Below are 15,923 nucleotides of genomic sequence, written 5' to 3'. Positions count from 1 at the left end.
TGGCTGTCCCTAGGCTGTTCAGAGGGAGCCCTGTGCCATGGGGCTAACAGCTGTGCTCTGCTTCCTCCTCCTGCTCGGCGGCTCGGAGGCCAAGCGCACTGCAGGTAAGACCTCTCTGGCGCTGGGATCAGACAGGGAAGGGAAGTGGGTTGGGGGGAAGAAAACGCTTCTTGGTTTCTGTGTAAGCAGCTGAAATTGTTCTCGGTGGTGAAGAATGACAAAGCTGTCAAAAGAACAAAAATTTTTGACTTGATCATTAGCTGGTTGTGGACAGGAAACTTTCTCTAGTGTGGAATTTGTGTAACCTTCAGAAATAAGAATGCAGTCTCTAGGAGCCAAGCGCATGGCTTGTACCCCTCTGTGCTGGGCAGAGGAAAGGGGGAACTTGATGTAGGAACTGGCTGAAGGAGGGATGGGGCTGTAGATTGCTGTCATAGTGCCATAGAGGATCCGCTGCTGTGCTTGCTGTCACCCAGCCAGGCTAGGCAAGCCCCAACACAGCAACATTGCAGCCTGGGCTTTTGCTGTCACCTCTTTTCCACCAGAGCCTACTGAGGTGCCAAAACAGCTGCTATGTTTGTGTGTCAGTCAGCAGGTACCTGGCACTCCTGTGCTGACTGGCTCCTGTACAAGAATGCACATGCACTGCTGCACAGCAGCTCCTGATGGGACTGCTGTACCACTGGGGCTATGTCTGTACTCCGATGTGAGGTGCTGGATCTCACACCATATGCACCACATATGTTAACAGTATGTTAAGTGGTCCTGAGCATCTACTCAGCCTCTTCTTGTCCCTTGCTCATGTATCTTGTTCTGATCTCTGCAGAATCCAGGAGTGATGACAACAGTGTCTTCGATCTCTTTGAGCTCATTGGCTTAATTCGGAAGGGAGCTGGGCGCCGGGCACCCGGGGTGCACCTGGTGAAGGGACCGGAATCCTCCAGCCCTGCTTACCGCATTGAAGATGCCAGTCGCATCCCTCCTGTCCCTGACTCAAAGTTCCAAGACTTACTAGATGCCATCCACACTGAGAAGGGCTTCATCCTCCTGGCCACTCTCCGGCAAGCCAAGAAGAGTAGAGGCACACTGCTGTCTGTGGAACAGAAAGACGGCTCTGGTCATGTCTTCAGTCTAGTATCAAATGGCAAGGCAGGCACCCTGGACCTGAGCCTTTCTGGTGATGGCAAGCAGCAGATAGTGTCTGTAGAGGATGCCTTACTAGCTACAGGACACTGGAAGAATATCACCCTCTTCGTGCAGGAGGACCGAGCTCAGCTCTATGTTGGGTGTGAGAAAATGGAGAATGCAGAACTGGACATCCCCATCCAGAACATCTTCACTAGGGACCTGGCCAGCAGTGCGAGGCTCCGTATTGCCAAAGGGGGAGTCAATGACAACTTCCAGGTAAGGCTTTCACTGATGTTTGCCTTGTGTTTTCAAATGTCTGCCCTGAGGCACGTTAGCTACTTAACCAGCCTAAATAGCTACAAAGACATGGGTAACAGGGGGAAGGGGTTCTGACTGCTTTGTGTACAGCTGATATGGACCACCTCTAAACCTACTAAACTTCAGTAATGGAGTTTGATGGGCAAAGCATTAGGTTTGCAGGGATAGAACTTTCTGCAGCAATAAGAAGGCGCTGAAGCTTCCAAACAGGTAGTTGTGGTTTCACTGCTCAGCTTCTGAATCTTCTTATGAGATTCAGAAATTCCTGGGGTTTTTCCTTCCTGCCTGGAGAGCTGCCAGGTCCTTGTGGTCAAGGGTAAGAATGTCAGGAAGCAGGGCTTGTTATCATTAAGGAGAATAAAGCAACATGTTTCACTTTGCCATCTGTCTGTCATGAAATTACTTCTAATGATCGTATGTGACCATAAGTGCCTACAAGCTCTCTCCATGCAAGTTGTACTTCTTTACCATGCAGTTGCTGCAAGTGGCTGTAATTCTTCCTCTGTCCACAGGGACTGCTGCAGAATGTGCGGTTTGTGTTTGGAACAACCCTGGAAACTATCCTGAGGAACAAAGGCTGCTCCAGCTGTAAGTTTTCAATCGTTCAAATCCAATGACCTATTAAAAATAAGATTTCTCATTGCATTAGAAAGACAAGTTGAAACAGAACTCAGAAGTATGCTGATGTGCAAAATCCGTGTTGCATAAGAAATATGACTATATTTCTGCAGGCAACCTAGTGAATCTGATGGCAGCTGTTTAGCAGGTGTTACCCTGGAATGATAAATGCACATGGTAAAAAATGCATTTATTTTGTGTGTTTGTGTCTCAGCCACTAGCGCGATCATTACTTTGGACAACCCTATCAATGGTTCAAGCCCAGCTATCCGCACTAATTACATTGGCCATAAAACAAAGGACATTCAAGCAGTCTGTGGTTTTTCCTGTGATGAACTAACAAATATGTTTGTGGAACTGCAAGGGCTCCGGTCCATGGTTACAACGCTTCAAGACAGAGTTCGCAAAGTGGTGGGTGTTGGTTAAATTCATGGTACCTTTCATTAACTGGCACTTAGTGAATGAATTATAACCTGTCCTTTCAGAGCCTGGATAAACAGTAATAACTTTCCTCTGACTTATGTGGAAGAGGGTGTTTTCTGCATTCTAAATACGTTCTCTTTGCTTTTCTTCCTGCTTTCTCTCCCACCCCCTCCAAGACTGAAGAAAATGAATTCATTGCCAAAGTAGTCCAGATCACGCCTGGAGTGTGCATTCATAATGGAATCTTGCACAAAAATAAAGAAGAGTGGACTATTGACAGCTGCACAGAATGTACCTGCCAGGTGAGATTCCTCACATGCATAAATCCTCTGTATATAAATTCATGAGTTGAAATTAACAGATATTTATAAATGATACTCTATGAGAAAGTGAATCCTGCACAGGATTTCTTGGCTTACTGCAGTAGCCAAAGAATTATTTGGTTGATTTCACCCCACTAGATCTCTGGTATAAAAGCAGCTTTGATGCAGTGTTACAACAGCAGTATTTTAGAAAATTATACAAAATGCCACTATGATACAACTTTTAACACTTTTAATTCCTTAATTTGGGGAATGCCTGTATTCTTTACGTAAGTCCATAAGTAAACTAAAAGTCAGCATCAATAGAACACATTTATAGTATTACTAGCTTTGCTGCCTGGAATACTTTAGATCCACATTCTGTACTTGCTGAACCTCCTGCTGGCTTAGTAGGAAAAGACATTCTAATACTTAGTAAAGGCTCTTAAATTTATGGGATTTTTTCTTTATCTAACAAATGCTTCTAGTTGCATCCTATTAACTGTAACAGATTATATGGAGCAGCAGTCCTAGATTTCAGTTTAGCTATTCAAATCCCAGGATCGCCTGACAACATATTTATGCTTTGAGTTCCACTTCTGTGGAATGTTGTAAAAGTACACCGAAACATACACTTTCTGAGTTTCTTTAAACTTGCTTGCTCCCACTGTGGAGAACCAGTCTACCGAAGAGTGTGCTAACTAGCCTGCTGCTGTTTAGAAACTAAAGGCTGAGTATTTTTACATATGCAGTCCAAGGCGTCTCGTCAAGTTCTGCATCTGCTTCTACAGATCTCTACATTTATTTTTTTTTTTTTTGTCTTCTAGTCAGAAAATGATACTTTGACTTCTGCATTTGCCTTTTTCCTACCAACCCTGTTACTCGATGTTAGCTGTAATTGCCTTAATGAGGTCATTTGCTTGGGGAGATTGAAATAGTAATCATGAGAGCATTCTCCTGGCCAAGCTGCTAGCTTCCAGGAGCAAAACAACAGGCTGGCCTTTAGCTCGTGCTGAGATTGGAGGTGTATGTTCTTACCCTGCCTGTTTGGCTTAAATATCAAAGACCTCTAAGTATAAGTTACAGATTTCATGTCTCTTGAGCAGAGTCCACCAAACTCGTTTTATCTTTACCATATAATCAGCTTAAATTCATATTAACTGAAAAGAAAGTTGGCTTCTTGTTTCATTCTCTTGAAGTCTGACCTTGAGGTATCACATGATAGTCTTTTACTCTAGCCAGCATCTAGTAGCTACTCTTGATCAACTTCCGAAAAACCAAAATACTTCTCCTCATGACTGAAAAATGTGTGAGAATGGAAGTGAGATGACGTTGGACTGTTGTATTAGCTCAAAATACAAGGGTCTCGACTTTAGATGTGCTATTGAGTTTTGAAGTGCTGCTGACATAATTTGTATTCCACTTATTGCAGTTCTCACAATTCTTTGTAGAACTCTGCAACTATATGCCGGAAAGTGTCCTGTCCTCTCATGCCTTGTTCCAATGCCACTGTGCCTGATGGGGAGTGCTGCCCTCGATGCTGGCGTAAGTACTTCATGCTTTTGCACTTGTATTGCAGTTGGCTTTATCTAGGGAGACTCATGCCGCTTTAAAATGCGCAACTGGGTATAACCTTGCACCACTGGAGTAGGGTTAGGCTGATGCCTCTCTGAGGCTAATCATTCAGGTAATGCATGTGAGCGCTGAAATGTTCGAGTTCTTGGCCTTTATCTTGTACAAGGAAGGAAGATGCCTGTGGCTTTTGAGGACAGTTGTGTCCTTTTATTTGTGAAGAGTGGGAGAAGAGCCTATAGAAAAATGTATAACTGCAGTTTTATTCAGAGCTGTATCTCTCTGCAGCTAGCGACTATGCAGATGATGGGTGGTCTCCTTGGTCTGAATGGACTTCGTGTTCTGTGACCTGTGGGAATGGGATTCAGCAGAGAGGACGATCCTGTGACAGTCTCAATAACCGCTGTGAAGGGTCTTCTGTACAGACTCGGACTTGCCACCTTCAGGAGTGCGATAAGAGATGTAAGTACTTGATCTACTCACACTGCTAATAAAATGGAAGCTGCTTTTATTGGCTTAATGTTAACAGCAAAGATTACCATGTAGCCCTGTCACTAGGAAGGAGCAATGGCTTCTAGCTTTAAGGATCTAAATTAATCAGGTAAAGGGGACCAGATACGTAATGTGGTAAATAGGCATGTTTGGGCATTGCTCCCAGGGCAAAACTTGAGGCAGTTTAGGTAAGCAGTTTCCCTAGTGACAAAACAACTTGATCTGTGATAGTGCTGAGGTTGTCCAATATATGTGGAGACCTTGGTACAGTTCTGGTACTGGCTGTGTCCAAGGTGTGCAGCTGAAGTCTGTTCTTCAGAAACTTTTAATAACATCTCTCTCTCTTGCAGTTAAACAGGATGGTGGCTGGAGTCACTGGTCACCATGGTCATCATGTTCTGTCACTTGTGGCACGGGCATCATCACTAGAATTCGTCTCTGCAACTCACCGGTACCACAGCTGAATGGCAAACCTTGTGAGGGTGAGGCAAGAGAAAACAAACCCTGCCAGAAAGATCCTTGCCCAAGTAAGTGCACCCAGGTGGTAGCTACTATTTGGTAGCTTAACTGGTGAACATCCTGAGTAGTTACTATCTAATCTAGCTCTAGTAATATTCTCCCTTTAAACTTTGGGATGGGCTAGGTAAAACCTCACAGGTTAGTTTCAGGTGAAACTGAACTGTTTACATGAAACTGTCTTCTATGGCTCTTCAGTGGAGCCCATTAATTCTGTCACTTATGTCTGAAGTGTTCTCACGATAAAAGTAATAGTCCTTAGTCAAGAAGAAATTAGTTGCACCACCGAATCTAAAGCTATACATGTCTTAACTTTTATCTTCCTTTAGTTAATGGCAACTGGGGACCATGGTCTCCGTGGGATGCTTGCACAGTGACATGTGGAGGAGGACTTCAAAAACGTAGCCGTCTCTGCAATAATCCTGAGCCTCAGTATGGTGGGAAGACTTGCGTTGGTGAAGCTAGAGGGACTCAGGTCTGCAACAAACAGGACTGTCCAATTGGTGAGTATTCATTTTCCCATAAACATCTGAAGATTGTATACAATCTTGGAAATACTGATTTAAAATTTTGATGTAAGTCTAAAACACAAGTGCTAGAATTTTAAACCAGCATATCGGCCAAATACGGTACTATAGCAGCATGGCAAATGTCCCTCATCCTAACAATTTCTCATTTGTTTCTCAGATGGGTGTTTGTCTAATCCCTGCTTTGCGGGGACTACATGTACCAGCTCCCCTGATGGCTCCTGGAAGTGTGGTGCCTGTCCTCCTGGCTACCATGGTGATGGTATCCACTGCCAAGACATTGATGAGGTAGGGAGACTAGAGTTTTCACTTTGAAAGGAAGTGAAAGAAGATGGGAAGGGGGGATAAAATCACAGTGGCTTATAATGCTAACCATTGTTTTCCTCTATCTCAAACTTGTATTTCAGTGCAAAGAGGTTCCTGATGCCTGCTTTGTCTTTAATGGTGTGCATAGGTGTGAGAATACTGAACCTGGGTATAACTGTCTTCCTTGTCCGCCACGTTTCACTGGGACACAGCCATTCGGTCGCAGTGTTGAGGATGCCATGGCTAACAAACAGGTATTGTCAACTTGAGAGCTATTCTGGGTTATGAAATCTCACAAAGTTTCTGAACCACAGAAAGCACCTAAATTTTAGGAAAGAAGGACTTGGCACATCTAGTAAACCACCATGCTCTGATTCAGAACAGGAAGAACATTGAGCAGTTTGAGTTCAAAATGCATTTTAAGTGGCTGAGAGATTTTTGTAGTGCTTAGTTCCAGTTGAAAATGAATAAGGTCTGAACAGGAAAAATAATGATTAGTGCTAAGACTGCTGCTGGAGTTGGGGAGTGGAAGAATGTGATGTATGAGGCCTTTTCCTTCCTGATTGAAGGATTTCTGATCAAAATAAGCATATACTGTCCATGTTTCATTTGAATCTCTGGGGGAAAATTAGGGATAGAAAGATGTTTCCAGTGGATTTAATTTCTCTGTGGTCTTCTAGGTCTGCAAGCCACGTAATCCGTGTACAGATGGAACACATGACTGCAACAAGAATGCCAAATGCAATTACCTCGGCCACTTCAGTGACCCCATGTATCGCTGTGAATGTAAACCAGGCTATGCTGGCAATGGTATAATCTGTGGAGAAGATACTGACTTGGATGGATGGCCAAATGAGAACCTTGTTTGTGTTGCCAATGCCACTTACCACTGTAAAAAAGTAAGTTTATCCTGTTTTCCCATCTACTGTTATAACAGCTTATCTGAGAAATATACAAAACATGTTATGTTTGAGGTGTAAAGCAAGTCTCTGTCTAGTTTGAGCTATTAAACTGTCCTCTCTATCAAGTTACTGCTAGGAGACTCTGGCTCTTGCTTTAGATGTCCTTGCAATGTAGGGGAAAAATGAAGCCTGGCAACACTATGAATGTTCTAGGAAAACTCTAGCTTAGTCTGTGCCTATATTGGCTGTGCTCTGACAGATACCTTCAGAGGAATAAAAAAGGGTAATATTCTGAAAAGCAGCTAAATCATTTGTTTTAAAAGTGATTGAACTATGGCCCTCTAAATTTTAGCTAGTCATTACTGTGACGGTAAGTCTGAGACAATTACAGTAAGGTAAGTTACTTGACTGAGGTATTATGATTTTGCCTAATGATTAGATCTTACCTGCTAAAATCCCTATTGTAATCATGCTAGGAGTAACCACATCTGTATACTTCTTCCTTCTAGGATAACTGCCCTAATCTGCCCAACTCTGGGCAGGAAGACTATGATAAGGATGGGATTGGTGATGCCTGTGACAATGATGATGATGACGATGGCATCCCTGACGACCGGGTAAGACAACACAAAAGATGAGCCTTTGAGAATGTAGCTTTCCTATTCCCCTTCCTTCTAAGCTGGGGTCTAGATTCCAACCTTATTCTTGAGAGGACCATAGGAAATTGCTGGCACTGACTGTTCATATGCCTAACTATGCAGACAAACTTTTTGCAGCTGGTTGAGGTTTGGAAGTGAATCTTTTTTTTTTTTTTTTTTTTTTTATTAATGTAGAGGGGGGTTGTTTATTTTTGTTTGGTTTTTTTGTTAGGTTTTTTTTGTTTTTTTTTTTTTTTTACTCAGCCAATCCTATTATCAGAGAAGTAATGGGGTGTTCTGAGATAGAAGCATTCCAGTTTTAACTGTTTCCCTGCCTTTCACTTCTCCTTTCATATAGTGATACAAGCATAAGCAGAATCTGGTTAAAGCTTTATCTCTCTTTAAAGGCTGACTTCTTTCTTGCTTTTGCAGGACAACTGTCCATTCATCTACAACCCACAGCAGTATGACTATGACAGGGATGATGTTGGTGACGGCTGTGATAACTGCCCCTACAATCACAATCCTGATCAAACTGACACTGACAACAATGGAGAAGGAGATGCATGTGCAGTGGATATTGATGGAGATGGTAGGTAGCCTCTAATCACTCCTTTTTAGGTTTTCTAATCACAGATTGATTAAATGTACTCAATGTACCATTGATTTCCTAACAAAATTTCATCCATGACCACATGAAAGTTCTCCCCTGGTGGCTTCAGGACTACTGAAGTAGCAGTTATAGTTAATGCAGTTAATGCAAATTCATCTTGAAATATACACATTTTGGCACAGTTGAACTCTGGCTCTGCTCTTGCAGACAGTAGGAACAGAAGTGTGTGGCAGAGCTAGTGATGAGTTAAGTTTCAAAGCTTTTAAATGCTGCTCAAAATGCTTTCAAAAAAATATCAGGAGTGTGAAGTCCTTGTGCAGTCCTCTGCAGCACAGAGCTGTCTGACTTTCATTCATGAACTCTTCTTAATTTTGCAGGGGTCCTTAATGAAAGGGACAACTGCCAATATGTCTACAATGTAGACCAGAGGGATACAGATCTTGATGGTGTTGGAGATCAGTGTGATAACTGTCCACTGGAACACAATCCTGACCAGGTAGGGGATTTGAATTATATAAATAGAAGGCTGGTATTATTAAAAAGATAGTATGTTTTGCATTGTAGAAAGTATGTGAACAAGTGGCAGCTTAAATTTGACATGTCCCAAATCATTCTTATTAATTTGCCAAATGGTGCCTTTATCAAATAATACGCCTTCACCATTCAAACAGCTGCTAGGTGTTTCCTGGAAAGTAACTCTAGTGAAGATCTGTTGAGACTCACATGTACCCATCTCCTAAACATCTCTGAGGCTTGTCAGTTGTGGCAATCCTCATAGTGAGGATGTGAAATTCCTGGGAGCATTGTATGAAATCTGGGTAGGTAGGAACTACATGCTTCATTGCCTGAAGAGCTGTTTTCACATAGATGCAAAGTTGCTCTTTAATCTTTGTTCTTAAGTTTGAAACAGCTGCATTTCAAAAGATACACCTTTTCTACCAGTAAGGTGAAGGCAGCACAAGTGCTTTTCTCTAAGGAAAAAGCATATTCTGAATTCCACTTCATAAAAGTCTATGGGGGCCCAGCCTCTCGCACAACTCAGTGGTTCAAAAATGTTTGAGGCAGAAGTAGATAAAGCCTGTGCCGTCCTGTCATATAAAAGGCTGTAGTTTAATAGCTTCAGGGACATATCTGGAATGTTTGTAGGGTTAGAAAAGGTATTGCAAATTGGTGGGAAGTATAGCCTAAAAGCAGAGTTACTTGAAAGATTTAAACAGATACTATAAAATTTCTTAGTCTTTCTTGCTTGCTTTACTATTTCCCTTCCTAAGGGTGGAAAGTGCCTGAAGATCCTTTCAGACAATGTTTCTCTTGACACTTTGAAATCTTAAGAGATGACTGCAGTGGCTTGTTTTTGGTTTGGCAGGGTTTTTTGGTTGGGTTTTTTTTTATGGTGGTGGGGTTTTGGGTTGTTTTGTTTGTTTGTTTGGGGTTCCCCCCCATGTACACCTCTCTAATGAAGTTTTAGAAGTGGAGATACTAGATTTCAAACAGCAGAATTAGTAGTTATTCAAACTGTGCAGTATGCCTTCTGTCTACACCAGCCCCAGGGGCACTCACCAGTGTTGACTACTAGACTAAACCTTGAGGCAGCCTCAGGGATAACTGGAATGGTTTGTTGGGGTTTTTTTGGTTGGTGTGTTTTTTTTTTAGGGGGGGTGGGTGGGTGGGTTTGGGTTTTTTGGTGTTTGTTGTTTTGGGTTTTTTTTGTTGTTTGGTTGGTGGTTTACTTTTTTTTGGGTTTTTTTGGTGTTTTTTTTTTTTTTCCTTACTCAGCTTCTGAAATAAGAAATGACTGGCTAAAATACATGATCAGCAAGCACAGCAGTTCATGCAGTCCTTGATCACCAAGGGAAAAATTGTCCTGACTGAGGAGTCGTGGGACATTAAGAGCATTATAGGCTTTTATGATATGGTGTGGAACCTGTAAAACAAAGACTTGGTGGACTATGTTTTACTGTCTTTACTGGCTAGGTACAGAGTAGTCTGACCTTATCTGGTCCTTGGAACCAGGGAGTTGCCAGAGATGGTAGGAGGTGAAGTACCCTGTGTCTGATATGGTACACTAGTCATAGTCATGTTTCAGAAGAGAGGAGAATCAGATGACCACACTGCTTTCTGCTGTTGTGGCTTCAAATTAAAACCAGGGCAACACCAAAGCAGCCTGAAAGCAGTTAGCACAGGCAGCTTGAAGTAAGTGTGTATTAATCCTAATATTTCACTACATCCATCTTTGCTCTTGCTAAAGCAAGCAGAAATCTTAATTAATTCTAGCTGTTAGGACTCCTATTTCAGTCTTTTCAAAGTGGATTTTTATTAAGTGTTCTTTATTTTCTCCCTTTCTTAGGAAGACGCTGATTCTGACCGCATAGGTGATGAGTGTGACAACAACCAAGACATAGATGAAGATGGCCATCAAAATAATCTTGATAACTGCCCCTATGTGCCCAATGCCAATCAAGCTGACCATGACAAGGATGGAAAAGGTGATGCCTGTGACCATGATGATGACAATGATGGTATCCCTGATGACAAAGATAACTGCAGATTGGTTGCCAACCCAGATCAAGCTGACTCTGATGGTAAGTTGGCCAGTATCATAATAACATTTTAAAAGTATCTTCCACTAGTTTTGATGCATGGGATTTTGTTTTATTTTTATTTTGTGATTTGGTGTTTGGTTTTGTTTGTTTGGTTTTGTTTTTTTGGGGGTTTGTTTTGTTGGGGTTTTTTTTTGTGTTGGGGGGGGTTGTGTTTTGTTCTGTTTTTTTTGGAGGGGTGGGTTCTTGTTGTTTTGTGTGGTTTGTTTGTTTTTTGGTGTTGTGTTTTATTTGTTTATTTCTAAACTATTTAGGGTTGGACAAAACTTTCAAGTAACAAAAAGATAGAATGTCTGTATTGTTGTTATAGCACTCCTCAGGAGTAACAAGCAATGTAAAAATCAGTATGTACCCAACTTACTCCTAAAGCGCTATCAGGCTGGAGTGAAAGGGCATTTATACAGCAGCTATTGTGGCATCTGTATTGTGTCTGCCAGTAGTACATGGGCAGTCAGAGATCTGCAATTAAGATTACAACTCCAACTTGTATGACTTGGAAGCAAACAACAATAGTGATATAATGGTAAATTACTTGTGTCCTGCAGGTGATGGACGTGGAGATGCTTGCAAAGATGACTTTGATCAAGACAGTGTGCCAGACATTGATGATATCTGCCCTGAAAACGTGGACATTAGTGAAACTGATTTCCGAAAATTTCAGATGATTCCCCTGGATCCCAAAGGAACATCCCAAAATGATCCAAACTGGGTTGTTCGTCACCAGGGTAAAGAACTGGTTCAGACAGTCAACTGTGACCCTGGCCTTGCAGTTGGTAAGGGGAAAACTTTAACTCGCATTACACCAAGACATTACTTTGGTTTTTGGGTTGGGGGTAGGGAGAGGAAGAGAACCTGTGATATTAAGGAGTTGTTTAAGAATCACCAATGAGTGGCATCTAAACATTTCTCCTTTAATGCTCCATAGGTTTTGATGAATTCAATGCTGTGGACTTCAGTGGCACCTTCTTCATCAATACAGAAAGGGATGATGATTATGCTGGCTTTGTATTTGGCTACCAATCTAGCAGTCGTTTCTATGTTGTCATGTGGAAGCAGATCACCCAGTCTTACTGGGACTCCACACCAACCAAAGCTCAAGGCTACTCGGGTCTCTCCATCAAAGTTGTGAATTCCACCACTGGTCCAGGAGAACACCTTCGTAATGCTCTGTGGCACACAGGAAACACTCCTGGCCAGGTAAGAGTGGCACTCTGATAACCTACTCTTCTACACTGTAAGGCAGGCTGTTCTTCCAACAAGGTAGACACTGTACATGCTGATCAGCACAGCATGGTGGTCTTGGTGAAGACTGATAACTAACTATCCCAAATCTTGCAAAATACTATCTAAAATTAACAGGACTGCATACTGGGGACAGGCTTTTCAGCACAGCAGATCACTGTTTCTGGAATTGTGGAGTAGTTTTCTACTTATATATTTAAAAGTAAATTCAAATGCAGTCAATTTCAAAAGAATGGCTATGTTATCTCAGGCCTTTGGTTAATAAAGAAATATTCTTTTGTAGGTGAGAACTTTGTGGCATGACCCTCGTCACATAGGCTGGAAAGACTTCACTGCATACAGATGGCGTCTTAGCCATAGACCAAAGACTGGTTACATCAGGTGAGCATCATCCTTTTATCTGAAGTAATTATCACAAGGAAAGTGGATGTCTGTAAAGACGAACTTAACAGAAGCTTGTCAAAGATGGCTGACCTATTATCTCTTTGTAGGGTTGTAATGTATGAAGGGAAGAAAATCATGGCAGACTCGGGACCAATTTATGATAAAACCTATGCTGGTGGTCGGCTAGGATTATTTGTCTTCTCTCAAGAAATGGTGTTCTTCTCAGACCTTAAATACGAATGCAGAGGTACGAAAGACATTGTATTTAAGAAGTCTGTATAAATGGTTCAATAAAAATAAAACAAAAAATAAGAGCTAAGAGGGAAGGTTCACCCATGATCTTTTACGGGTCAATCTCAAGCAAGTTCTGCAGGCAGAAACAGGACACCTTCCTGAAACTCTTCACAGTCAAAAGTTTAAACGTAAAAAAGCCTGAATACATTTCTATTGTTATTTCAATGTATTTCAGTGTTGAGTTCCAGATATATTTTATATCTTGAAAATACTTCAAAATGAATCTGGAATGAATCAGCACAGCTGATGGTCCAAAGTGAAAATGCAAAATGCTGATTTTAGCAAGCAAGAGAGTAGTGTCTGACATGCAAAAAACTGATTTACTTGAAAGTAACCAAAGTAGATGGTTGTCCATGAACTGTAGGAATGCAATATAGTGGAGGTATATGACTAGTTCTAGGTGCTCTAGTCTTCTTAAATTATGACTTCATTATGTCATGGTGACATGGTTACATAGACTAGATTCTGAAGTCTACTGCCAGAAAGTACCTAAGCACTTTCAGCTGTCTTTACCAATGTATTTTTTACAAATGTCTGTAGGGATTGATGTGTTGGACATAATCATGCATAATACACAGAAATATTTAAATATCTTTTTTTTTTTTTTTTTTTTTTTCCTTTTTTTTTTTTTTTCCACAGATCCATAGTCACAGCGTTACTGGATCCAGAGACTATTTAAAAATGCTGGTATTGCACCTTCTGAAATGTTTAGCCTTACAAATCCTGGGACCATTATATTATTCCTTCCTTTCTTCTTTCTGTGTAAATGTGGACTCGAAATACATGACCTGCCTCAAGAGAATGCTTTTGAGAGCATGAAAGTGAACATACTTGGTATCTGACCTCTGCTGAAGTGGAAGGAAACAAATGTGTCTTGCAAATGAGAATTGTCTTCACTGAACAAGCACACTTCTTTCAGTAGGAAAGACATTTGTTTGCTGTTTATCACAGTGCAGTGTCACTGCCTCTCTAACTGGAGGTCCCATGGAGTAGCATTTTGTAAAAAGAACATCTTTGGATGTGCTCTGGACTACTTAAACTGAAGACCTTTCATTGTGTGGGGAAAAGGGATTTTGGGTGGGAGGGAGAACTCCAAGACTTTTTATTCTTTATGGAGGAGAGGAATTTTTGTAATGAGGGCTGCACTGCTTTGGTTTACATCCATTTACCTTGGAGAAATTATTATAGTTTTATGTCATATCTTTCAGCTGAAAACACAGCCTTTTGGTCCATTTGTGGTGAGCTAGATCACTGCTGTATTACACCGGACAAAGCAGATACCCTAAAACTGATTTCTGCGGTGGGAGGGGAGAAAAGAGGATAAAAACTGGCACACTGGATCATACCAGCTTTGGGAGAAGTGGGATTTACAATTAGATTCGGGTTTTTTTCCTGATTTAGATGCAGATCTTTTCTTACCTTTTTAAATGTTTTCTTTCAGATATGGTGCCAAAAAGCACCACCATCTCAGCTAGCACTTTGCTGTCCTTCAGGAAACCAGCAGGTGCTCTGCTTTTTATGGTTAAAAAGGCACAAATATAATAGTAATGAAAACATTCCTTTTCTACATGCCATAGATGCTTTAAACCTCTCACTTTGGAGGGGAAGGGGCCTATAGATAAAATACTGAAATTGTAAAATATTTATTTTTACCTATCCTTGATGTTATAATGACTGAGGGATTATTGATTAAAGCAACAAGAACTGCGTCAAGACTATCCACCTAATCATTGTTACAAGTCTTCATGACTGTTAGATTGTAAATATGGATTATTTATTAACTCTGTTCTATATGGAAACTAGAGAGGGTTTAGATGAGAAAAAAAAAATCATCTTGTTTGGAGCAGGTAGTGCTGATGTATTTGTTACAAAGACCAGTTTTCCTATAAAAGCCTTGAGGTGCAGGGAGAAGTGGTGGGGTGGCGGATGGGATGTTGGTTGTTTGGTTTTTTTTGTGGGTTGTTGTTTTTTGTTTGTTTGTTTGTTTGTTTTTTCTTCTCGGTCTGAGCTCCATGTTGGCTTTTACTTCCTTTATGCAAGGCAGTTGGTAGCCTGGCAGGCAACTGTTCTGCAGTGCGAAAACTCAAGTCCCTTGGGATGGTAGCAGTTCCTGTCCCATCCCTAGCTCTAGAGATAAGGGAACAACATTCACAATCTTACTGGTTTAGTGCTGGAAAATGTCTGCAGTGCTTTACCACTGGTCAGTGGGCCTGATACAAAACCAGAATACCTGCCTTAAGGAGATTGCAGAGAGGCACAATGACCACACACTGTAAACATTCAAACCAGCTGTTTGTGCCACTGCACACTCATTCTTGTAACTAGTGATGTGTGGCAACAAAAGAAGGAATTCTTCACAGACTAGACACAATTTCAGGAGCTCCTTGCAAAAGAGGGAGAGGGCTTGATTTTTCATTAATGGAAGACTGATTTTCCCCAACAGAAGGGGCAGCATCCTTATACCTATTATTTCCTTGTCTTTTCAAAAAAGGAAAAAATGAACACAGTGAAAGTTTTTTACGTACAAATATTACCTCATTGTTGTGTGACTGAGAAAAACCTTTGGATAAAACAGAGTTCAAATGTCTAATAAACTTTAAAGCTACTGTAGTACTAAAAAGTTAATGCTGTACATAGTCAAAATTTCTTTGCAGAAAATGTATTCTCAGTAAGGAAATGGCATTGGAAAAAAAAAGTCAGATACAGTTTCTAATGTTGTGTTATATTTTTTCCTGTCATCTTGTATACCATTGCTTGTATTTTTATAAATTATTTTTCTCATTGCCATTGTAATAGTTAATCACATAATTGTGTAGATAGGCTATTTAAATAATTTATCATGAAATGCTACCTGTAGAGTTAGTATTTCTATTTTTATAAATTGTTTGCACACTGAACTGAAGATTTTTTTGCTTCCCTCCTCCCAATTTTTTTGCTAGCATAATTTTCTAAGAACATGCTTTTTTTTGTAAACATTTTTAACCATTTTCCATTTTCAAGTTGTATAAGTTGTACAATAAAGCTTCTTACGTACAAAGAACAATAAAC

The 15,923-nt window shown here is 40.9% G+C and overlaps 1 protein-coding gene across 1 annotated transcript; it reads left to right on the top strand.

Moving 5' to 3' along the window:
- Nucleotides 1-37: 37 nt before the first annotated feature.
- THBS1 (thrombospondin 1) lies at nt 38-14,417 on the top strand. Its single transcript, XM_010011821.1, has 21 exons — nt 38-104; nt 827-1,404; nt 1,959-2,034; nt 2,279-2,475; nt 2,664-2,789; nt 4,241-4,334; nt 4,650-4,823; nt 5,204-5,380; nt 5,699-5,872; nt 6,057-6,184; nt 6,304-6,456; nt 6,883-7,101; nt 7,614-7,721; nt 8,175-8,334; nt 8,733-8,851; nt 10,703-10,937; nt 11,501-11,728; nt 11,881-12,152; nt 12,481-12,578; nt 12,689-12,828; nt 14,317-14,417. The coding sequence occupies exons 1-21, from the start codon at nt 38-40 to the stop codon at nt 14,415-14,417; spliced, it is 3,624 nt and encodes a 1,207-aa protein (XP_010010123.1).
- The last annotated feature ends 1,506 nt before the right edge of the window (nt 14,418-15,923 follow it).

This window comes from Nestor notabilis, unplaced genomic scaffold (genome assembly GCF_000696875.1).
Source record: "Nestor notabilis isolate BGI_N333 unplaced genomic scaffold, ASM69687v1 scaffold28353, whole genome shotgun sequence".
NCBI lineage: Eukaryota > Metazoa > Chordata > Aves > Psittaciformes > Psittacidae > Nestor > Nestor notabilis.
Note: the sequence above shows the minus strand (reverse complement) of the source record. Positions and strands in the feature narration are given on the sequence as shown.

Coding starts and splice junctions, on each gene's coding strand:
- THBS1 (XM_010011821.1), top strand. CDS start 38: ATGGGGCTAACAGCTGTGCTCTGCTTCCTCCTCCTGCTCGGCGGCTCG. Junction 105..826: donor GGAGGCCAAGCGCACTGCAG/GTAAGACCTCTC, acceptor TGATCTCTGCAG/AATCCAGGAGTGATGACAAC. Junction 1,405..1,958: donor GAGTCAATGACAACTTCCAG/GTAAGGCTTTCA, acceptor CTCTGTCCACAG/GGACTGCTGCAGAATGTGCG.